Source organism: Phaenicophaeus curvirostris, chromosome 29 (genome assembly GCF_032191515.1).
Source record: "Phaenicophaeus curvirostris isolate KB17595 chromosome 29, BPBGC_Pcur_1.0, whole genome shotgun sequence".
NCBI lineage: Eukaryota > Metazoa > Chordata > Aves > Cuculiformes > Cuculidae > Phaenicophaeus > Phaenicophaeus curvirostris.
Genome location: NC_091420.1, coordinates 1,012,331 through 1,035,703, shown reverse-complemented (window position 1 = coordinate 1,035,703; position 23,373 = coordinate 1,012,331). Strand labels below are relative to the sequence as shown.

Sequence of the window (23,373 nt, the reverse complement as noted above, 5' to 3'; positions counted from 1 at the left end):
ACATGTCCCTAATTAGTGCAAAATTGGCGCAGAGACACTGAATTCGTTAGGAGAGGCGGTACGGTTCCTGCGACTCAGCCCTAGGAAGCGTGGAGACAGCACGTGGATCAAATCTGCTCCACCTCTCTCCCTGCCAGAACACTTAACCCACCTTTTATTGCCCCCTTGGTTATCAGCATCCCCAGAACCACAGCGATAACGGCTCCCTGTGGCTGTGAGCAACCTCAAAAAGAAACCTCATTTTTAAAGAGCCCCTTCCTTGTGCAGAAAGGGATGAGGCAGGGACTCCGGAGAGCAGGTTTCACTGCCAAACGACTCCTCGGAACATCCTACACGTGCTCTCTGGGACAACAGTGTCCGAGCCATGAGATTCAAGGCTTTACCGTACATTTTTCTCACAGGGGGTACCAGATTTCTCGGAGCCTGTCAGCCAGCAGCAAACAGCTTGGAGAAAGCATGAGACAGACGGGCAGCACCGGCATTCCGATGAGGCAGCCGAGGAACTCCAGCGCAGGGATCCCAAATAGCAGCCCGCAGCCTCGGCGTCTCAATCACAATCTCATTCCGATCCCGGAGGGACAATCCCCGGGTCGTAAATTGATTTATTAGTAAATGGGTGATCGCTGCTTTATACAGAAAACAAAACCCTGTTATAAGCGCCTTGAAAAAACTTTGAGGCTGAGATAATAAGAGGGAGGAGGGGGAAAGGAACCAAACTGAACGCTATAAAAAGAAATGGGGAATAAGATGGGGAGAAGGAAAGAGAGAGGGGGGAGCTGTGAGAGGGCTGGGCCCGGCTGCCCCTCCTGGGAGCGGATTTGTTAGTCCAAGGGGAAAGGAAAGTTGGAGGAGAGGAAGGGAAGGATCCCCAGCAAGGAGGGGGTTGTGCCGCTGCGGTGTTTAGGGCAGGGGACCCCTCAAGGGGCCACGCGGGGGCACCCCCGGGGGCCTCTGCGCTGGCCGGGGAGGCAGGGGCACCCGCTGGTAGCCGTAGGGCGGGGGGCGAGGGGGCCCGTTGTACCCGTGCGGAGGCATCAGCGGAGGAGGCCCACGCATCCCGTGGTGCGGCATGGGGCCCGGGTGACCTGTGGGGACAGAGCGCAGGCGTCAGGAACCCCTGCGGGGACACACGGAGGAACAGCCGGACCCCCCAGATCCCACCCTGCGGCAGCAGCTCCACTGGCTCAGGTCAACGCCCCCCCTCCTTCCCTCTCCACCAGCAGAGCCTGGAGAAAAGCCTCTCCTAGCGGACACCCCACGTGTGGAGAGCGCAACCAGGTTCAGGAACCCTCACGGCTGGCAAAGCCCAGTCGATATAGGCTGGATCTCTAAAAAATTCCTTTAGAAAAACAGTTTTCAAGCCCTGGCAGAGGCTGCCCAGGGCAGTGGTGGAGTCCCAATCCCTGAAGGGGTTTAAAAGACACGGAGATTTGGTGCTCAGGGACACAACGTAGTGGTGGGGCTGGCAATGGGAAGATTTACAGTTGAACTCGATCTTAAAGATCTTTTCCAACCTAAATGATTCTGTGATATCCAGATGTGAGAGATGGGGAGAGCTCCGCATCCCAACAAACACAAGGAAAGCCTGGGAAATCCTGGCTTAGCAGCTCGTGGCCGCCGGGTCTGGCTCCGAGAGCTCAGTATCTCCTCCTTCCCATCAAGAGAGGATGAAGGGAGGCGGTGGAGCAGAAGGAAGTGCTGAACTCATTCAGCAAGGATAACAAAGAGCACAAATCGCCTCTTGAAGGCCCCCACTTACCCATGGGTGACCCAAAGTGTGGTCCTCGGGGCGGCATCCCCATGGGGGGCGGGCCGGGGTGCGGCATGCCAGGCGGGGGCCGAGGGGGGGGCTGCCCGCCCGATCCTGGGGGTCCCGGGTGATGCTGCCCCATCCCGGGCGGCCCGTGGTGCACCTGCATGGGTGGCATTCCTGGAAAAGAAAACGCAGCCAGGGAGGTTAGGATGACACCAAGCTGGGTGGAAGGTGGATCTGCTGGAGGGTCGGGAGGCTCCAAAGGGATCTGAACAGGCTGGATCCATGGGCTGAGACCAACGGCAGGAGGGTTAACGAGGCCAAACGGCGGGTCCTGCACTTGGGGCACAACAACCCTGAGCAGCTCCAGCCTAGGAGAAGTCTGGCTGGAAACTGCCTGGAGGAGAAGGACCTGGGGGGGTTGGTTGAACAGGAGCCAGCAGGGGCCCAGGGGGCCAAGAAGGCCAAGGGCATCTTGGCTTGGATCAGACCCGGCGTGGCCAGCAGGGCCAAGGAGGTTCTTCTCCCTCTGGACTCGGCCCTGGGGAGACCGCTCCTCGAATCCTGGGGTCAGTTGTGGGCCCCTCCCCACAAGAAGGATGTTGAGGCTCTGGAGCGAGTCCAGAGAAGAGCAACGAAGCTGGGGAGGGGGCTGGAGAAGAAAAGGAGCGGCTGAGAGAGCTGGGGGGGTTTAGCCTGGAGAAGAGGAGGCTGAGGGGAGACCTCATTGCTCTCTGCAACTCCCTGAGAGGAGGTTGTGGAGAGGAGGGAGCTGGGCTCTTCTCCCAAGGGACAGGGGACAGGACGAGAGGGAATGGCCTCAAGCTCCACCGGGGGAGGGTCAGGCTGGACATCCTGGAAAGGGTCACTGGACATTGAAACAGGCTGCCCAGGGAGGGGGTTGAGTCCCCTTCCCTGGAGGGGTTTAAGGGACAGGTGGACGAGGTGCTGAGGGACATGGGTTAGTGATTGATGGGAATGGTTGGACTCGATGGTTGGACTCGAGCAGTAAATCAGATCTGCAAAGAGGGCTCCTCTACCAAAAAGGGGGGGAAAGAGGAGAAAGCACAAAGCTTGCTGAAAAGAGGCAACAGGAACAGCCTGCAGCATCCGGACGCTGCTGGGATGAACATTACAGCAAGTGCAGTGCAGCCCTGGACAAGGGCTCAGAGAGGAATCACCAACCTGGGAGATTTGGAGAAGAGCAATCTGGCTCCAGAGCTCACCCTGCACTGCAGAGGAGCAGCTTGCATCCCCAGAAATCTACTTTTTCCTATCATTCTCCCATTTTATCCCTTTAAAAACCCAAACTCGCCCAGATTCTTTTCTCCTTATCGTAACAGGCGAGCCTGGCGTGGCTTCCGCACCGCCTGCACCCTTAATTGCCTACTCCAAAGGCCGAAAAGCCGGCTCATCGTCAGGAACGACCGCAGCCATCTGGTCACTCACCCAGCCGAGCTGCGATCACACAAAGCACCCTAATCAGGCCGCGCGGGAGCGCATCCCAGCACAAGGGTGGCTGTAGAGCAGGCAGGATTAAAAGCAAATCAAATTAAATTGCAAATTCCCCTTCATTTTTGCAGTTGAAACCTAAGCCTGGGTGTTGGCGCTGCTCATTCCCAGCACTACAGGGCTAAAAATGGAAGGAAATCAAAGAAACATTTTGTTCTCATGTCTGGAATGGGCTCCCGCCTGGCAGAGCCACTAAGAAGGTTCACACTTCACGGATTAATTGACACCGGAGGAGGATGACGATGGCTCCGAGTCTCCCTGACGTCCTCCCACCACGACAGCACCCTAGACTGAACTCCCTACGCCGCGATGGACCCTGATTTTCTCTGCCCCAACCTCCGCAGCTCCAGGGAACTCGCATCCCGACCCGACTGGATGCCTCCCAGAGAGGCACCGACTGCTTCCTAAATTACCAGAGCGCCTCCCGAATCCCGCTGGGCCCTGCTCCAGGCTATTTTTTAACACATGTTAGAACATGCAGGAGAGAAAACCCAGAAACCAGGCCTGGTGCTGCTGCCGTGACGTCCTTGCTCCTACGCAGACCTTCCCTTTCCTTCTCCAGGCTGCGGAGAGCAATATCCCAGGGGAAAAGCGCTGCGCCCAGCCCTTTACAGAGCATGGTGATGGATTTCCCTCTGTTTTCAGGAAGAGAAAGGAAGGGGGAAGAGAAGAAAGGAAGGGGGAAGAGAAGAAAGGAAGGGGGAAGAGAAGAAAGGAAGGGGGAAGAGAAGAAAGGAAGGGGGAAGAGAAGAAAGGAAGGGGGAAGAGAAGAAAGGAAGGGGGAAGAGAAGAAAGGAAGGGGGAAGAGAAGAAAGGAAGGGGGAAGAGAAGAAAGGAAGGGGGAAGAGAAGAAAGGAAGGGGGAAGAGAAGAAAGGAAGGGGGAAGAGAAGAAAGGAAGGGGGAAGAGAAGAAAGGAAGGGGGAAGAGAAGAAAGGAAGGGGGAAGAGAAGAAAGGAAGGGGGAAGAGAAGAAAGGAAGGGGGAAGAGAAGAAAGGAAGGGGGAAGAGAAGAAAGGAAGGGGGAAGAGAAGAAAGGAAGGGGGAAGAGAAGAAAGGAAGGGGGAAGAGAAGAAAGGAAGGGGGAAGAGAAGAAAGGAAGGGGGAAGAGAAGAAAGGAAGGGGGAAGAGAAGCTGCATTTCCCGAGGCCGACACCTGGCTGGTGCTCACCTGGATGGTGCATCCCGCCCGGAGGGAAGGGATGTGGGTGAGGTGGGTGCCCTGCGCCGGGAGCGGCTCCGGTAGGGGGTCCGGGAGCCCCGGCACCGGGCGGCATGGGTGGTGGAGGCATGGCAGGAGGCATGCCGGGAGGCATCGCACCGGGAGGCGGCACCGGAGGGGGGAATGATCCTGGCGGCGGGAGGCCTGGGAGGAGAGAGAGCAAGGATTGCGGTAAGGACGGAAACCAAACCGACAGCAAAACAATCTCTCAGGTTATCAGGAAGGAGTGGAAAACACAAACAGCCTCGGGAACCGCAAACACAAACAGCCTGAGCTATCCCTGGAGGGGTTCAAGGCCAGGTTGGATGAGGCTTGGAGCCCCTGATGCAGCGGGGGGCGTCTCTGCCCATGGCAGGGGTGGGACTGACAGGTTTTGAGGTCCCTTCCAACCCAAACCATCTCATAGTTCCATGATTCCCAGTTGACATCAACCAGAACCCCCAGATCCCATCCCTGGAGGGGTTCAAGGCCAGGTTGGACGGGGCTTGGAGCCCCTGATGCAGTGGGAGGTGTCCCTGCCCATGGCAGGGGTGGGACTGGATGGGCTTGGAGGTCCCTTCCAACCGAAATCATTCCAGCATTCCATGAACCATAAGGGCAGAAACCAGACCCTTCTACTCAGAACTGGAACAGTATAGATTAAGGTGTCACAGGGAAGGAAGAGCATCCTAAATTCCTGCAGGCTTGGAATTCCACAGCTCTCCTAGGGTTTTTCAATCAGCCCTGGGACAGCATAGGCCAAGCTGCCACAGGGAGAGAAGAGGACTTCCTAAAGTCCTACCAGCTCGGGTTTTGCACCAACAGTCACCAAGGAGGACCAGCTGCTGCCCTGAGCCTCCTGGAGAGGCTTCGAAGCGTGGCATAAGGCAGCCACTGCCAGGACACAACAGCCTCCTGTCAGTCCACGTGGCACAAACCGATGCCACCATCATTTACGCACCTGGAGGGGTGACGCCAGGGCCCAGGGAGGTGACAACGGGAGTCGGGACAGACGGAGGAGGAGGAGCATCGGCAAAGAGCTGATGGGGCCGATCCGCCTGCGAAAGCGGGTTCTGGGCTGCCAGGAGACGCTCGGCGGCCGAGCCGTGCCGCTCGCCTTTGGAATCCTTTTTGAAGGCGTAGGAGACGGTGATGGGCCGGTTGCAGAGATACTGTCCGTTCATGGCCTCGATGGCAGCGTCCGAGGCATCGAAGCTGGCGAAGTTGATGAAGGCGTAACCCTTCGAGTTGCCCGTGTCGGGGTCGCGCATGATCTTGGGTGTCTGCAGGATGACCCCGAAGGCGCTGAAGGTGTCGTACAACAGCTTCTCATCGATTTCAGGGTCCAGGTTCCCAATGAAGATGTTGGCCCCCACATCCAGGTTTTTGTTGTGGGCTGAGGCTTTGTTCACTCGGATTGGTTTCCCGTACAACTTGATCATGTTCATGATCTTAATGGCGTAATCCGCGTCCTCCTCACTGAGGAACTCCACGAAGCCATAGCCTGAAACGAGACCACGAGCAGAGGGTTGGGAGAGAGCCGACCCACGGCTTCCCACAGCTAATCCCAGCTGCACACGATTTCATAGAATCATGGAACGGTTTGAGTTGGAAGGAACCTCAAAGCCCATCCAAGTCCCACCCCTGCCAGGGGCAGGGACATCTCCCACTGCATCAGAGGCTCCAAGCCCCATCCAACCTGGTTCTCCTCTGCACATCCTCCTGTCCTCCAGCCATGGATCCAGCCTGGATCCCTCTGCAGATCCTCCTGCCCTCCAGCCAAGGATCCAGCCTGGATCCCCCTGCAGGTTCTCCTGCCCTCCAGCCATGGATCCCCCTGCAGATCCTCCTGCCCTCCAGCCATGGATCCAGCCTGGATCCCCCTGCAGATCCTCCTGCCCTCCATCCATGGATCCAGCCTGGATCCCCCTGCAGATCCTCCTGCCCTCCAGCCATGGATCCAGCCTGGATCCCTCTGCAGAGCCTCCTGCCCTCCAGCCATGGATCCAGCCTGGATCCCTCTGCAGATCCTCCTGCCCTCCAGCCATGGATCCAGCCTGGATCCCCCTGCAGATCCTCCTGCCCTCCAGCCATGGATCCAGCCTGGATCCCTCTGCAGATCTTCCTGCCCTCCAGCCATGGATCCAGCCTGGATCCCTATGCAGATCCTCCTGCCCTCCAGCCATGGATCCAGCCTGGATCCCTCTGCAGAGCCTCCTGCCCTTCATCCATAGATCCAGCCTGGATCCCTATGCAGATCCTCCTGCCCTTCATCCATAGATCCAGCCTGGATCCCTCTGCAGAGCCTCCTGCCCTTCATCCATAGATCCAGCCTGGATCCCTCTGCAGATCCTCCTGCCCTTCATCCATAGATCCAGCCTGGATCCCCCTGCAGATCCTCCTGCCCTTCATCCATAGATCCAGCCTGGATCCCTCTGCAGATCCTCCTGCCCTCCAGCCATGGATCCAGCCTGGATCCCTCTGCAGAGCCTCCTGCTCTCCAGCCATGGATCCAGCCTGGATCCCCCTGCAGATCCTCCTGCCCTCCAGCCACGGATCCAGCCTGGATCCCTATGCAGATCCTCCTGCCCTCCAGCCACGGATCCAACCTGGTTCTCCTCTGCAGAGCCTTCCTGCCCTCCAGAAGATCCACACTCCCACCCAACCTGGTGTCATCTGCAAACTGAGCGAGCACTTGATCCCCTCATCCAGATCATGGCTAAGAAGATCAAACAGAACTGGCCCCGAACCCTGGGGACACCGCTTGTGCCCGGCCACTGATGAGATTTAGCTCCGTTCTCCACAATTCTCTGGACTCGGTCATCCAGGTAGTTTTTTATCCCAAAAAAGACCTCCCCTGGGCTGTCCCCGCTGAGGTGCTTTATTCAACGTGTGGTTCTGGAAAAAGGAATGTTGAGCCCCTCACCTTGGTGCTGGCCGGTGACGCGGTCCTTGGGCATGTGGGTGTTGACCACGGGCCCAGCCTGCAGGAAGAGCTCCCAGAGCAGCGGCTCGCTCACCTTCTCATCCAGCCCCCCAACGTACACGGTGGCATCTTAAGAGAGAGAAGCCAAAATCCTCAAATCCAGACATGTCCCCTAAACAAACTTTTAACCAGATCCTCCACAACTAAGCCCTCAGCCAAAGAGCCCCCCCCCCATGTCCCCCCGTTTCTCTAGGGAGACCAGAGTCCCTCCATTCCAGCTCATATGCCCACAAAGCCTACTGCCCCCTTCCTTCTACGATTCTATGATTCCTGACCCCCAAGTGACACCCCCCTCATGTCTGGGGTGAGTTCTGTAGCCCCCTCCGCCTCCTGGTCACCCTCAAAGAGCAATCCCTGTCTCCAGAGAGCCCATCCACCCCCCCCAAAACCCCTAAACATCTCCAGGGAGCTCAAAACACCCCTACAGAGCTCCACCACAGCCATAAGGCCCAATCACGGAGGTCCCCGTGTTCCCAGAGATCCCGGCCCCCCGCAGACCCCCCCAACATCCACCGAGTTCACAGCCCTCTCCAGAAACCCCCATATCCCCATAAATCCCAGCCCCTCACGTTATGAGGGAGCCCTGTGTCCCCATGTCCCCACAGACCCCAGTCCCCCAGGGAGCCCTGCCCCCCCACCATGTCCACAGGGAGCTCACAGGCTCCTGCTGAGCTCCCCTCCGCAATCCCCGGGGCCCCCACTTCCCCAGCCCCCCCAGGAGCTCCCCTAATGTCCCCCACGATTCCAGGCTCCCCTGGGAGCCCACAGAGTCCTCCCCATCTTCCCTCCCCCCGCCCCAGCATTCCCCCGGAGCCCTGAGCCCCCACATCCTAAGCCTCCATCAAGCCCCACCCCTTCTCCCGAGGTTCCCGCTCCCCCCCGGCCCCCGGGAGCCCAGGGCCCCCCCCTCTCCCGAGTTTCCCGGAGCTCAGGGCCCCCCCTCTCCCGAGGTTCCCGCTCCCCCCCGGCCCCCGGGAGCCCAGGCCCCCCCCTCTCCCGAGTTTCCCGGAGCTCAGGGCCCCCCCTCTCCCGAGGTTCCCGCTCCCCTCCCGTTCCCGGGAGCCTAGGGCCCCCCCTCTCCCGAGCTTCCCGCTCCCGGGAGCCCAGGGCCCCCCCTCTCCCGAGCTTCCCGCTCCTCTCCCGTTCCCGGGGAGCTCAGGGCCGCCCCTCTCCCGAGGTTCCCGTTCCCGGGAGCCCAGGTCCCTCCCTCTCCCGAGGTTCCCGCTCCCCCCGGGAGCCCAGGGCCCCCCATCTCCCGAGGTTCCTGCTCCCCCCCCAGCCCCTAGGAGCCCAGGACCCCCCCCTCCCGAGGTTCCAGGTCCCCCCGGCCCACCCTGGTTCCGCTCCGAGATGGGCCCCGCCGCCATCTTGCCGGGCCTCCCGTTCCCGCCCGCGCGCCGACGCCGTGCGCCGTGACGTCATCCGCGGGCGCCAACCCGCCCCCTGGCGCGCTCACGGGGGGGTGCGTGCGTCCCGGAAATGACGTCAGCGCTGAGCGCGGGGAAGGCGCGGCGGCCATGTCGGGTGTGGGCGGGGGGTTGGGGCGAGCTGCCCTTCTGTGGCGATGGGAGACATGGCGATTGCGGCCGGTGCGGGGGGATCCCGGTGCTGAGAGGGAACCCCGGGCCAGGGGGATCCATGCATGGATGTATCTCAGTGGGGGGGTACCCCAGTGCCAGGGAATCCCAGTATGGATGGATCCCAGTGAGGGGGGATCCCAGTGCCAGGGAATCCCAGTATGGAGAGATCCCAGTGGGGGGAATCCCAGTATGGAGAGATCCCAGTGCCAGGGGAGTCCCAGTACGGATGGATCCCAGTGCCAGGGAATCCCAGTGTGGAGGGATCCCTGTATGGAGAGATCCCAGTGTGGGGGGATCCCTGTGCCAGGGGAATACCAGTATGGAGAGATCCCAGTACCAGGGGAAGCCAGTACGGAGGAATCCCAGTCCCAGGGAATCCCAGTACAGATGGATCCCAGTACCGGGAGAACCCAGTGGTGGGAGGGATCCCAGTGCTAAGAGATCCCAGTTCCAGGAAATCCTTGTGCCGGGGGATCCCAGTACCAGGAAATCCCACTTCCATCAGATCCTTGTGCTGGGGGATCCCAGTACCGGGGGATCCCTGTACCAGGAGATCCCAGTTCCAGGAGATCCTTGTGCTGGGGGATCCCAGTTCCAAGAGATCCCATCTCCGCAGCTCCCCATCTGCCTGGGGTGGGGATCTCCAATCCCAGTTCCCCCTCGCAGCCACATACCGGGACCTCGCAACTGCACTTTAATGGGCTCCAAAACACCCGGAGAAGGTCCTGGAGGTCCCACCTGCTCCCCGAGATCACGCCTGCTCCCCACGATCCCACAGCGGAGCAGATCCCTCGTGCCAGAGTGGGTAGGAGCAGGACATGGGGTCTCGCCCTGGCCGCATCCGAGCCCCGGTGGGTCCGGATGGAAGAGCCGGGATCCAACTGTCCCCATCCTTCTCGTGGACCTGATCCCAGGTGCAGCCGTGGTCCCGGAGCCAGGATCCCAGCAAAGCTCGGGGTTCCCGTCCCGCCTGCGGGTCGGACCCCAGTTCCGCCAGCGCTGGATCCTGCTCGCCCAGTCCAGATGCGGCCACACCAGCTCCTGAAACCTCTGCGGAGGTGGAATTCCAAGAATCCATCATGGCCAGTGGGAGTCAGGGGCAGCTTCAGGGATCCCCGCAGGATCCAGCCCTGATCCCATGGCCGGGGCCCTCAGCGCGAGGGGGTGACGGAGCAGTCGGTGGCCTCGGCATGGGATCCCGCTGGATGCCACGTGCGGAGACGGTCCTGGAGCAACCTCAGCTCCTCGGCCAGGCCGGCCGGAGATGGGGCGAAGCGTCCGCGCTGCGGGGAGACACGGGGAGATGGATGGGACTGGGATGGAGATGGAGTTGGGATGAGTGGAGATGGGGTTGAGATGGGCGGAGATGGGGTTGGGATGGATGGAGATGGGGTTGGGATGGATGGAGAAGAGGTTGGGATGGGTGGAGATGGGGTTGGGATGGGTGGAGATGGGGTTGGGATGGATGGAGATGGGATTGGGATGGATGGAGATGGGGTTGGGATGGATGGAGATGGGGTTGGGATGGATGGAGAAGAGGTTGGGATGGGTGGAGATGGGGTTGGGATGGGTGGAGATGGGGTTGGGATGGGTGGAGATGGGGTTGGGATGGATGGAGATGGGATTGGGATGGAGGGAGATGAGGTTGGGATGGATGGAGAAAGAGTTGGGATGGATGGAGAGGGTTTTGGGATGGAGGGAGAAAGGGTTGGGATGGAGGGAGATGGGGTTGGAATGGCTGGAAACAGGGTTGGGAAGGATGGCGATGGGGTTGGGATGGAGGGAGATGGGGTTGGGATAGAGGGAGATGGGGTTGGAATGGCTGGAAACAGGGTTGGGAAGGATGGCGATGGGGTTGGGATGGAGGGAGATGGGGTTGGGATGGATGGAGAAAGGGTTGGGATGGAGGGAGATGGGGTTGGGATAGAGGGAGATGGGGTTGGAATGGCTGGAAACAGGGTTGGGAAGGATGGCGATGGGGTTGGGATGGAGGGAGATGGGGTTGGGATGGATGGAGAAAGGGTTGGGATGGAGGGAGATGGGGTTGGGATGGAGGGAGATGGGGTTGGGATGGATGGAGAAAGGGTTGGGATGGAGGGAGAAAGGGTTGGGATGGAGGGAGATGGGGTTGGGATAGATGGAGAAAGGGTTGGGATGGAGGGAGATGGGGTTGGGATGGAGGGAGATGGGGTTGGGATGGATGGAGAAAGGGTTGGGATGGAGGGAGAAAGAGTTGGGATGGATGGAGATGGGATTGGGATGGATGGAGAAAACGTTGAGATAGCCATGATTTCAGGATATACATGGGATTGGGATGGATGTGAGATCAGGATGGATGGACATGGGGGCAGAGGGATGGACACAAGGTCACAATGAATGCATGTGGGGTTGGAATAGATGGACACGGGGTCAGGATGGCGATGGGGGTTGAGATGGACATGGGTAGAGTTGAAAAGGATGGACGTGGGGTTGGGACGGACAGAAATGGTGCTGGGACCGATGCGCATGGGGCCAAGACAGACTGAGATGGGGTTGGAGATGGACGTGGGGCCAGGACGGATGGAGATGGGGTGGAGATGGATGGATGGACACGAGTAGGATAGACGCACGCAGCATCAGGCACCTTCGCCGGCCCCACCCCACGTCCTGAGCAGTAGGACACGGCTAGGGAAGAACAAGAACTCCCCCTGCACCAGGAACCCCTCGTGTCCATGGCCCCCGTGCCTCAGTTTCCCCATCAAGGACCCTGTTCTGCTTTACCTGGGCCTCGGGCAGCCCACGCAAGTAGCAGCGACGCCAGAGCCGGACGGAGGGGCCCGCGACGCAGGGCAGCAGCAGCCCCGGGGGGGACGCGGGGGGGCGGCTGCCCCCCATGCTGCCCCCCAAGCTGCCCCCCAAGCTCAGGCTCTCCAGGGAGGGCGCCCAGCGGGCCAGGCGAGGCGCGGGGCGGCTGCTCCTCCAGGGGAAGGGCTGGGGGCACAGCGTCCCCTTGCTCAGCACCAGCACGTCCCCAGCCCCCCAGGACTCGCTGGACTGGGAAATGGGGAGAAAAAAGAGGGATTAGGGATAAAAAAAAAAACAATGAAAAAGATGGGGAGGGGGGCAGCACCAGGAACACGCCGAGCGCCCCAAACGGAGCGGGGAGGGGGATGCGCAGGACAACCTGAGCCCCAACTCACCCTGCCCAGGGGCTGGGGGTGCACGGGGGCCAGGGGGCCCACGGTGCCAGTGTCGGGGGATCCCGCAGTGCTGATGTCGGGGGGTCCCGCAGTGCCGATGTCAGGGGGTCCCGCGGTGCCAGCAGCCCCCGCTGGGTTCCTGAAGCGCGCTCGCTGCTGGCGGCTGTAGCGCAGCCCCCAGTCCCAGACCGTGGGCAGCCCACCGGCCACGCTGCCCGCTCGCGGCGCCCCGGGCTGGGGGTCCCGCCAGCCCCTCACCGGCGTGTAGGTCTGGCCGTGGGGCCGGTGCTGTGGGGACGAGGGGAAACGGGAGCTTTTAGCAGGGGGAGGCAAGCCCCACTTGGGGAAACTGAGGCATGGGTGCAGCTGGACTCATAGGATTCGCCTTTGCTTCCAAGTCATAGAATCACAGAATCACCAGGTTGGAAGAGACCCACTGAATCATCGCGTCCAACCATTCCATCAATCACTAACCCATGTCCCTCAGCACCTCGTCCACCCGGCCCTTAAACCCCTCCAGGGAAGGGGACTCAACCCCCTCCCTGGGCAGCCTCGGACACTGCCCAGTGACCCTTTCCATGAAAAATTTTGTCCTGCTGTCCAGCCTGACCCTCCCCTGGTGGAGCTTGAGGCCATTCCCTCTCGTCCTGTCCCCTGGCCCTTGGGAGAAGAGCCCAGCTCCCTCCTCTCCACAACCTCCTCTCAGGGAGTTGCAGAGAGCAATGAGGTCTCCCCTCAGCCTCCTCTTCTCCAGGCTAAACCCCCCCAGCTCTCTCAGCCGCTCCTCTTCTTCTCCAGCCCCCTCCCCAGCTTCGTTGCTCTTCTCTGCACTCGCTCCAGAGCCTCAACATCCTTCTTGTGGTGAGGGGCCCACAACTGACCCCAGGATTCGAGGAGCGGTCTCCCCAGGGCCGAGGCCAGAGGGAGAAGAACCTCCCTGGCCCTGCTGGCCACGCCGGGTCTGATCCAAGCCAAGATGCCCTTGGCCTTCTTGGCCACCTGGGCCCCTGTTGGCTCCTGTTCAACCAACCCCCCCAGGTCCTTCTCCTCCAGGCACTTTCCAGCCAGACTTCTCCTAGTCTGGAGCTGCTCAGGGTTGTTGTGCCCCAAGTGCAGGACCCGGCGTTTGGCCTCGTTAACCCTCCTGCCGTTGGTCTCAGCCCATGGATCCAGCCTGTTCAGATCCCTTTGGAGCCTCCCGACCCTCCAGCAGATCCAGCTTCCACCCAGCTCAGTGTCACCCGCAAACTTGCTCAGGGTGCATCGATGCCTTCATCCAGGTCATTGATTAAGACATTGAACAGGGCTGGACCCAGCACTGAGCCCTGGGGACACCACGTGGAACTGGCCTCCAGCTGGAGTTGACTCCATTTCCCACTCTCTGATCCGTCCCTAAATCCGTGGCTGGGAAGGGTCCCCACGATGCTCACCGGGCTGCCCTGGCCGCGCTGCCGCTGGCAGCTGAAGAGGAAGGTGCTGAAGTAAGGGGCGAAGCTGCTGTCGTGCAGGGCGAGGAGATACGCCTCGGTGAAGCCGAACGCCGCCGGGAATTGCCGCACCAGCTGCCACATGCAGTCCAGGAACAGCAGGAAAACAGGAGCCTGGGGTGGGGGACGACAAGCCGGTGTTTGTCACCTAGTGGGGACGCGAGTGGCATTTGGGGAGCGGGACCCCCCCCCTCACCTCCTCGCGGGGGCTGTCGCGGCGCAGCAGCCCGAGGCGTCGAGGAAAGGGGTGTCCGGCTGCCACCCATTCCCGCTGGATCAGGCTCTGGAAGCCGGAGAGGGTCCGGGAGCGAGGATCCCCCAGGAGCTGAACCAGCGAGGCCACCAGGCAGTTCAGGTCGCGGTCCGAGGGCTCTGGGGGAGGATAAAGCGGTGACGGGGGGTCCCCATCCTGCATCCCACTCCATCCCGCGGCGCTACCTTGGAGCAGGACGGAGCAGCGTCGCCTCGCCAGCAGCGACGCCACCTCCGCGGCTTTCCTCAAGCAGGTGCTGGGGGAGCAAAAAAAAGGGCTCAGGGCACCCCAAAACCCCAGCTGGGGGGCTCCCCCACGTGTCACCAGCGCCCAGCGCAGCATCCCCATCATCCAGTCAGACCCACCGCCCATCATGGGGATGTTTCGGGATGGTTTGGGGTGGCTTGGGGTGCTTTTGGGGTGGTTTGGGGTAGTTTGGGGTGGTTTTGGGGTGGTTTGGGGTGCTTTTGGGGTGCTTTGGGGTGCTTTGGGGTGGTTTGTGGTGGTTTTGGGGTGGTTTGGGGTGGTTCTAAGGTGGTTTTGGGGTGGTTTTGGAGTGGCTTGGGGTGCTTTTGGGATGTTTTTGGGATGGTTTGGGGTGCGTTTGGGGTAGTTTGGTGTGGTTTTGGAGTGGTTTGGGGTGCTTTTGGGGTGCTTTCAGGATGGTTTGGGGTGCTTTCGGGGTAGTTTGGGGTTGTTCTAGGGTGTTTTGGGGTGGTTTGGGGTGGTTTGGGGTGCTTTTGGGGTGGTTTGGGGTGGTTTGGGGTGCGTTTGGGATGGTTTGGGGTGCTTTTGGGGTGCTTTGGGGTGCTTTCGGGATGGTTTGGGGTGGTTTTGGGGTGGTTTGGGGTGGTTCTAGGGTGTTTTGGGGTGGTTTGGGGTGCGTTTGGGATGGTTTGGGGTGCTTTTGGGGTGGTTTGGCGTGCTTTGGGGTGCTTTTGGGGTGGTTTGGGGTGCTTTGGGGTGCTTTTGGGGTGGTTTGGGGTGGTTTGGGGTGCGTTTGGGATGGTTTGGGGTGCTTTTGGGGTGCTTTGGGGTGCTTTCGGGATGGTTTGGGGTGGTTTTGGGGTGGTTTGGGGTGGTTCTAGGGTGTTTTGGGGTGGTTTGGGGTGCTTTTGGGATGGTTTGGGGTGCTTTTGGGGTGGTTTGGCGTGCTTTGGGGTGCTTTTGGGGTGGTTTGGGGTGGTTTGGGGTGCTTTTGGGGTGGTTTGGGGTGGTTTTAGGGTGTTTTGGGGTGGTTTGGGGTGGCTTGGGGCGCTTTTGGGGTGGTTTGGGGTGCTTTTGGGATGTTTTTGGGATGGTTTGGGGTGCTTTGGGATGTTTTTGGGATGGTTTTGGGTGCTTTTGGGGTGGTTTGGGGTAGTTTGGGGTGGGGTTTGTGTGGTTTGGTGTGCTTTTGGGGTGCTTTGGGGTGGTTTGTGGTGGTTTTGGGGTGGTTTGGGGTGGTTCTAAGGTGGTTTTGGGGTGGCTTGGGGTGCTTTTGGGATGGTTTGGGGTGCTTTTGGGATGGTTTGGGGTGCTTTTGGGGTGGTTTGGGGTGGTTTTGGGATGGTTTGGGGTGCTTTGAGGTGCTTTTAGGATGGTTTGGGGTGCTTTTGGGGTGGTTTGGGGTGGTTCTAGGGTGGTTTTGGGGGTGAATTTCCCCAACCTCCACCCCACGCCCCAGAAAAATCTCACCGAACGTGCTCCAGCCAGCGCGTCCCCTCCAGAGCCGAGAGCCACTTCTCCTCCACCACCGCGTCTGGCTCGCCCGGCAAAGGATGGGGGGGGGGTCAGCAGGGACCAGGGAGCCCCGGTGTGGGTCAGATGAGGGGGTCCTCCCTGCGTCCTTCCCCCCCAAAACCAAACTCACCGGGCAGGCAGAGCGCCCGCAGCTTGAGGTGCGCGAGCTGGATGTCGGCGAGGGTGGGCAGCTCGGTGGCATCAACCAGCACACAGGGACCACGGCCCCCCAGCAGCAGAGCCTCCAGGCACCTGGGGGGGACACACAGGGACCCCCAGGTGGGGTTTGGGAGTGAGGGGGTCACCCCTAGATCCCCCCTCATGGCTTTGTGCAGGACTCACCTCACGTCCTCGCTGCCCGGCTCGGAGGCTGCGTGGAAGCTGGCGGCTCTCAGCAGGGCTGCACCACCCGGGTGCAACCAGCACAGGCGCTGGGGGTGAGATTGGGGGGGGGGGTCACCCCCAAATATCCCTGAATACCCCCTTCCACCCCAAAATCGCTTTCCCGGGCGCTCACAGGCACGCGGCGCTCCTCGAAGTGGGCGAAGGTTCGCTTGAGGTCGTGGTCCAGGAGCCCGCTGGGCACCCACAGGTACCGGGGGAGGCTGCAGGGGGGTGGGGGACATGAGTTGGGGGGCGTGGGGTGCCCCCCCTGCACCCCAAGACCCCCAGGATTGCTCCCCCGGCCCCAAACCCCAACGAGCCGTTTCCAGCAGCTCACGGGATGCTTTCCCCAAACCATGGAAGGATTTGCCCTCCACCCCTTCCTTCACTCCCCTCAGGGTTTCGGGGGGCTCCTGCTGTGCCCCCCCCCCCATCATGGGGGTCCCCCAGCTCCCCCCGCGCCGTACCTGGGGGCCATGTCGAAGCGCTCGTTGACGGCACTGACCCTCCAGCCCTCGGCACCCAGGCGCTTGAGCTCCTGCTCCCAGTCCTGCAGGCTCTCGAAGAGCAGCGTGGCGGCCAAATCTTCATCTTCATCCTCATCCTCCTCATCCTCATCCTCCGAAGGGGCTCCAGCCAGGCAGGAGCAGCCGTTGTGGCCCTCGTCGACGTCCACGAGCCACGCGGCCGCCTCCCGCGCTTGGGCGATGGCGTTGGCCACCTGCGGAGAGGAGCCGGGGGCTGGGATGGGGCACCAACACCCCCAAATCGAGCCTTCTCCCCCATCCCCAAGGTCAGGGGGAAACCCAACGTGAGCATCCGAGTCCCTCTGAGTCTCCTCCAGAGCCACCAGCTCACCCGGAACGCTTGTGGGGCCAACCCGTTCTCGTGGAACTGGAAGCGGAGCAAGCGGAAATCGCGGCAGAAGACGTTGAGCTCCTCAGGGATGAACTTGAGGGTGGAGGTGGCCGTCAGCACCTTGGGCTTCGTCAAGCTGCTGGCTGCAGCGGGCGAGGGGCGGCTGTTAACGAGGGCTGAGACCACCCCAGCTCATCACACGAGGGTTTGGGGGGGCTGAGACCACCCCAGCTCATCACACGAGGGTTTGGGGGGGGCTGAGCCCTGTCCAGCTCATCACACGAGGGTTTGAGGGGGGCTGAGACCACCCCAGCTCATCACACAAGGGTTTTTGGGGGAGCTGAGGCCTGTCCAGCTCATCACACGAGGGTTTGGGGGGGGCTGAGCCCTGTCCAGCTCATCACACGAGGGTTTTTGGGGGAGCTGAGCCCTGTCTGGCTCATCACACGAGGGTTTGGGGGGGGCTGAGCCCTGTCCAGCTCATCACACGAGGGTTTGGGGGGAGCTGAGCCCTGTCCAGCTCATCACACGAGGGTTTTTGGGGGAGCTGAGGCCTGTCCAGCTCATCACACGTTACCTGCCACCAGCTTGCGGATGCAGGACAGCGCCACGTCCCAGTCGCTGCGGAGGAGCCCGCGGGAGCCGAGCGGCTGCGGGAGAGGGGGCAGAGCTGGATGCAGCCCCCGCGTCCCCCCGCGCTCCAGAGCCGGCACCTCGCTGGGTCAGGGAGGCAGGGATGGGGTCAGGGATGGGGTCAGGGATGGGGTCAGGGATGCAGGGGATGGGGTCGGGGATGGGATGGGGTCAGGGATGGGGTGGAGGTGGAGTTGGGGAAGGGGTTGGGATGGGGATGGGATTGGGGTCAGGGATGCAGGGGATGGGGTTGGGGATGCAGCGGGATGGAGTTGGGGATGGGGTCAGGGATGGAGTCGTGGATGAGTTCGGGGATGGGGATGGGGTCAGGATGGGATGGGGTCGGGATGGGGTCAGGGATGGGGTTGGGATTGAGATGAGGTCGGGATGGGATCAGGGATGCAGTGATGGGGTCAGGGATGGGATCTGGGATGGGGTCAGGGATAGGGTCAGGGATGCAGGGATGGGGTCGGGATGGTATCAGGGATGCAGTGATGGGGTCAGGGATGGGGTCAGGGATGGGGTCAGGGATGCAGGGGATGTGGTCGGGATGGGGTTGGGATGGGGTCAGGGATGAGGTCGGGATGGGGTCAGGGATGGGGATTGGGTCAAGGATGGGGTCGGGATGGGGTCAGGGATGCAGGGGATGTGGTCGGGATGGGGTTGGGATGAGGTTGGAGATGGGGTCAGGGATGGGATGGGATCAGGGATGGAGATGGGGATGCTGGGATGGGTTCAGGGATAGGGTTGGGGATGGGGTCAGGATGGGATGGGGTCGGGATGGGGTTGGGGATGGGGGTGGGATTGGGATACGGATGGAGTTGGGGATGCGAGGATGGGGTCAGGGATAGGGTTGGGATGGGGTCAGGATGGGATGGGGTTGGGATGGGGTTGGGGATGGGATTGGGATGGGGATGGGCTCGGGATGGGGATGGGCTCGGGGATGCAGGGATGAGGTCGGGATGGGGTCAGGGATGGGGATTGGGTCAAGAATGCAGGGGATGTGGTCAGGGATAGGGTTGGGGTCAGGGATGGGATCACGGTTGGGTTTGGGATGCAGGGGATGGGGTTGGGATGGGGTTGGGATGGGGACGGGGATGCAGGGATGGGATCGGGATGGATCAGGGGTGCAGGGATGGGGTCGGGGATGGGGTCAGGGATGGGGTCAGGATGGGGTTAGAGATGGGATGGGGTCAAGATGGGGTTAGAGATGGGATGGGGTCGGGATGCAGGGGATGGGGTCGGGATGGGGTTAGAGATGGGATGGGGTCAGGGATGGGGTAGGGATGCAGGGGATTGGGTCAGGGATGGGGTCAGGGATGGGGTCGGGATGCAGGGGATGGGGTCGGGATGCAGGGGATGGGGTCAGGGATGGGGTAGGGAATGGGGATTAGGGATGGGGTCGGGGCTGGGGTCAGGGCTGGGGTCGGGGATGGATTCGGGATGCAGGGGATGGGGTCGGGATGTGGTTTAGGGATGGGGTCGGGATGCAGGGGATGGGGTCGGGGCTGGGGATGAGGATGGGCTGGGGTCGGGGCTGGGGCTGGGGGTCGGTTGCGGGTCCCGCACCTGCTCGGGCAGGAAGGCGAGGCGGCGGTTGGTGCAGAGCAGGGTCCCGGGCACGGAGGAGCCGCCGCTCCCGCAGCGCTGCCGGGCGCCCGCAGCCTCCGCCAGCACCAGCTCCCCTGCGGCACCGGGGGCTGCGGGGGCTGCGGGGCACGGACCGAGCCCCCAGCCCATCCCCGCTCCCCCCGCACCCCTGGACCCCAAAACCCTCCGCATCCCGGTCCTGCTCCCCCACCCCCCCATCCCCCCCCACCCCCGCATCCCGCCCCCCAAACCCTTCTCCCCCTGCATCCCGGATCTCCAGCATCCCGGTCTGGTCCTACCCCTCCTCCCCACCCCCTCGGACCCCCCAAACCCCGCTCCCCCGGTACCCGGCAGCCCCGAGAACGCCGCTCGCCTCCTGCTCATGGCCGGGACTTGGCCGCCCGCCCCGCCCCGCCCCGGCCCCGTGTCCCGGTGTCACCCCCCTCCTCGCCCCGGTATCCCCCAATCCCCCCTCCTCATCCCAATATCCCACCACTCCTCCATCCCGCTATCCCGATATCCCCCCCAATCCCCCATCCCAGCATCCCGGTACCCCCCCCCCCCCCACCTCGTCCCAGTATCCCGGTATCCCCCAAACCCCCATCCCAGTATCCCAGTATCCCCCAAACCCCCATCCCAGTACCCCGGTATCCCCTCCCCTTCATCCCAGTATCCCCCCCACACCTCGTCCCAGTATCTGCCCCCCCTCCTCCATCCCAGTATCCCGGTATCCCCCCATCCCAGCATCCCAGCATCCCAGTATCCCCCCCACTCCTCATCCCGGTATCCCCCCCACACCTCATCCCAGTATCTGCCCCCCCTCCTCCATCCCAGTATCCCCATATCCCCCAATCCCCCATCCCAGTATCCCGGTATACCCCCCCTCCTCATCCCAGTATCCCCTCCACACCTCGTCCCAGTATCCGCCCCCCCGTCCTCCATCCCAGTATCCTGGTAGCCCCCTAGTCCCAGTATCCCTATATCCCCCCACACCTCATCCCAGTATCCACCCCCCCCCCAATCCCAGTATCTCGGTACCTTTCCCCCCTACTCATCCCAGTATCCTGGTATTCCCCCCCATCTCGTCCCAGTATCCCAATATCCCACCCCTCCTCCATCCCAGTATCGCGGTATCACCCCCCTCCTCCGTCCTAGTTTCCCAGTATCCCCTAATCCTCCATCCCAGTATCTCAGTATCCACCCCCCATCCCAGTATCCTGGTATTCGCCCCCCACCCCTCGTCTCAGTATCCCAGTATCTGCCCTCCCAGTCCCAGTATTCCAGTATCCCCCCTCCTGGTGTCCCTTCCTTCCCCCCAGTACTCCCTCCTGCCCCCCCATATCCCACCCTGTCTGGCCCTCTCCCCTCCTTGTTATCCCATTATCCCATCCCAGGATCACCCCCCTTCACCCCTCTCTTTGCCCCCCCCCCCCCCCAAAACCAGCAGAGCCTGGGAGGAACGCACCGAGCACCCCAAAAAGGACAGAGGGGTGCACAGCCCCAGCACCCCAAAGAGATGGACAGGGTAGGAGGGGGAACCTGCAGCCCCCAGCCCCCCAAAAAGGGCACATGGTGATGCTTGGGGCAGCCCCCAGCACCCCAAAAAGGGACACATGGGGCTGGAGGGGACACATGCAGCCCCCAGCCCCCCAAAAAGGGCACACGGTGATGCTTGGGGCAGCCCCCAGCACCCCAAAAAGGGACACATGGGGCTGGAGGGGACACATGCAGCCCCCAGCCCCCTAAAAGTGACCTCCTCATCCCGTTTGCAGCAGGGACACCCCAAATCCCATCCCGCCGCCCTCCTCTCTCCGGGCTGGCACGAACCCCTCGCCTCGCCCTGGAACGCGCTGCTCCGTGACTCAGCGCCCAAGCACGGCCTGCGCCTCCCAGCCCCCCCAGAAACCAGCACCCGTGCCAAACTGGGACCAGTGCCAAGCTGGAACCAGTGCCAAGCCAGCCTGGATGCCGCTGGTGGCCGAGGAACCCAGGACCCTGACCCCACTCCCGGAGACTAGTGGCCCTGCGGCCGCATTTGCCACCTTCCCACTGCCCTAAAACCACTGGGGACCCCAAAACCCAAACCCCCTTGGCTCAGCTCCTCCTGCTGGGGCAGCTGAGGGACCAGCGACAGCACAAGGTCAGATAAATCCCATCCTGCACCACAAATCCCTTTTGGGGTGCTGCACCCACTTCATCTGGCACCGTGCATCCTTTTGGGGTGCTGTACACATCTCATCTGGCACCGTGCATCCTTTTGGGGTGCAGCACACACATCATCTGGCACCGTGCATCCTTTTGGGGTGCTGCACGCACCTCATCTGGCACTGTGCATCCCTTTTGGGGTGCTGCACACACCCCATCTGGCACTGTGAATCCTTTTGGGGTGCTGTACACACCCCATCTGGCACTGTGCATCCCTTTTGGGGTGCCGGGGGAACCCCAGCCTAGCTGGAGGCCAGGCTCCACCTAACCCCCTTGGTTTCTGTGCCTGGAGACCTTGGGGAGCAGCCCTGGCTTGGGTGGCTGCAGCTCCTGATCCCAGTTTTCCTCCTGCAGGAAAAAAGCAACTCGCAGAGCATCCCCGGGAGCCCGGACAAGGATTTGGGGAGCTCAGACAAGGATTTGGGGAGCCTGGGCAAGGATCTGGGGAGCCAGGAGAAGGATTTGGGGAGCCCGGACAAGGATCTGGGGAGACTGGACAAGGATTTGGGGAGCCTGGACAAGGATTTAGGGAGCTCAGACAAGGATTTAGGGACCTCAGACAAGGATTTGGGGAGCCTGAACAAGGATTTGGGGAGCTCAGACAAGGATTTAGGGACCTCAGACAAGGATTTGGGGAGCCTGAACAAGGATTTAGGGAGCTCAGACAAGGATCTGGGGAGCCTGAACAAGGATTTGGGGAGCTCAGACAAGGATCTGGGGAGACTGAACAAGGATTTGGGGAGCCTGGACAAGGATTTGGGGAGCCCGGATGAGGATTTGGGGAGCTCAGACAAGGATTTGGGGAGCTTGGACAAGGATTTGGGGAGCTCAGCCAAGGACTTGGGGAGCTCAGACAGGATTTGGGGAGCCTGGACAAGGATATGGGGAGCCTGGACAAGGATTTGGGGAGCTCAGAAAAGGATTTAAGGAGCTCAGCCAAGGACTTGGGGAGCTCAGACAAGGATCTGGGGATCCCGGACAAGGATCTGAGGAGCCTGGACAAGGATTTGGGGAGCCCGGACAAGGATTTGGGGAGCCCGGACGAGGATTTGGGGAGCTCGGACGAGGATTTGGGGAGCCTGGACAAGGATTTGGGGAGCTCGGACAAGGCTTTGGCTCCGGCACCTGCCAGAGGAGAGGAATTTCCTGCAGGGCTTTGATCCAGTGGCTGCGCGGGGTCAGCTGGGGCCGCCCCGAGAGCCAGAGGAGACTTGGCCACCAGGATGGAGCCAGCACCGACGTGGCACTGGGATGAAGGGAAAACACTGGGATGAAGGGAAAACACCGGGAGCTGAAAGAGAAAATCCCAAAGCAAAGAAATCCCATGAGAAATCGCTCCCGGCTGCCTCGTTCCTAAAGGGAATCTCACCTCCCCATGGGATGTTTCCAACCAGCCCCAAACCCCACGGTTGGGGATGTGATCAAAGTGTGTTTTCCTCTTTCCGAGCCCATTTAAGTTCCAAAATGCCCCGTGCTGGGAAGCAGCCAGACTGTATCGGTGTGCGCCGCGAAGCTTTGCTTGGGAATCGGATCCCAAGCATCCCTGGATCCTCCAGATTCAATGAGGATGGACCACAACGCGGGGGGGAAGGCTGGGCGGCTGTTTTAAATGCAAGTTTGGATTTGGTACCTAAATAGAAGGAAATCTTCTCCAACTGCCAGGAAAAAAGCTTGGGAAGAGGACGCTGTGCAGAACAAAAGCCAAGAAAACCCAAAAAAGTGGATGAAGGAGGGGAGGAAGAGCACAAAGAGCACCAGGAGGATGGAAAGAGGCACGGCCGCTGCCCCCCAGGTTCGTTAGGCGATGCTGTTTATTGTCAGTGAATCTAGGGCAGCAGAAAAGGGGGTTCAGATAAAGAATAAGGGGGTAAAACCTGAACATCAGACCCAAGCCTCAGGGATGGGGGGAATAAGGCTTCGGGTGATTCTCGGGGGCGAAGCACCTTGCACCTCCTCTGCCTCCCAGGGCAGCGGGGATGGCAGAGACCGATGCCTCCTGCTCCACGAGGAGGGAATGTGGTAAAAGCTTTGGG

At 61.4% G+C, this 23,373-nt stretch overlaps 2 protein-coding genes across 2 annotated transcripts; both read right to left on the bottom strand.

Moving 5' to 3' along the window:
* Nucleotides 1-557: 557 nt before the first annotated feature.
* Nucleotides 558-8,895, bottom strand: SF3B4 (splicing factor 3b subunit 4). Its single transcript, XM_069878664.1, has 6 exons — nt 8,783-8,895; nt 7,390-7,518; nt 5,425-5,967; nt 4,434-4,628; nt 1,760-1,930; nt 558-1,085 (listed from the first exon to the last, which is right to left on the bottom strand). The coding sequence occupies exons 1-6, from the start codon at nt 8,814-8,816 to the stop codon at nt 901-903; spliced, it is 1,257 nt and encodes a 418-aa protein (XP_069734765.1). The 5' UTR covers nt 8,817-8,895; the 3' UTR covers nt 558-900.
* An 813-nt stretch (nt 8,896-9,708) lies between these two features.
* Nucleotides 9,709-19,285, bottom strand: MTMR11 (myotubularin related protein 11). The gene is made up of 14 exons (XM_069878360.1): nt 19,115-19,285; nt 17,490-17,562; nt 16,913-17,055; nt 16,522-16,775; nt 16,188-16,275; nt 16,013-16,101; nt 15,801-15,922; nt 15,626-15,689; nt 14,134-14,204; nt 13,892-14,067; nt 13,639-13,809; nt 12,209-12,496; nt 11,790-12,062; nt 9,709-10,312 (listed from the first exon to the last, which is right to left on the bottom strand). The coding sequence occupies exons 1-14, from the start codon at nt 19,283-19,285 to the stop codon at nt 10,181-10,183; spliced, it is 2,115 nt and encodes a 704-aa protein (XP_069734461.1). The 3' UTR covers nt 9,709-10,180.
* Nucleotides 19,286-23,373: the final 4,088 nt, after the last annotated feature.

Coding starts and splice junctions, on each gene's coding strand:
- SF3B4 (XM_069878664.1), bottom strand. CDS start 8,816: ATGGCGGCGGGGCCCATCTCGGAGCGGAACCAGG. Junction 1,931..4,433: donor GGGCGGGATGCACCATCCAG/GTGAGCACCAGC, acceptor TTTCTTTTCCAG/GAATGCCACCCATGCAGGTG. Junction 1,086..1,759: donor ACACTTTGGGTCACCCATGG/GTAAGTGGGGGC, acceptor CTGTCCCCACAG/GTCACCCGGGCCCCATGCCG.
- MTMR11 (XM_069878360.1), bottom strand. CDS start 19,285: ATGGGCTGGGGGCTCGGTCCGTGCCCCGCAGCCCCCGCAGCCCCCGGT. Junction 12,497..13,638: donor AGCGCGGCCAGGGCAGCCCG/GTGAGCATCGTG, acceptor TCGTCCCCACAG/CACCGGCCCCACGGCCAGAC. Junction 12,063..12,208: donor ACCCCCAGCCCCTGGGCAGG/GTGAGTTGGGGC, acceptor CCCATTTCCCAG/TCCAGCGAGTCCTGGGGGGC.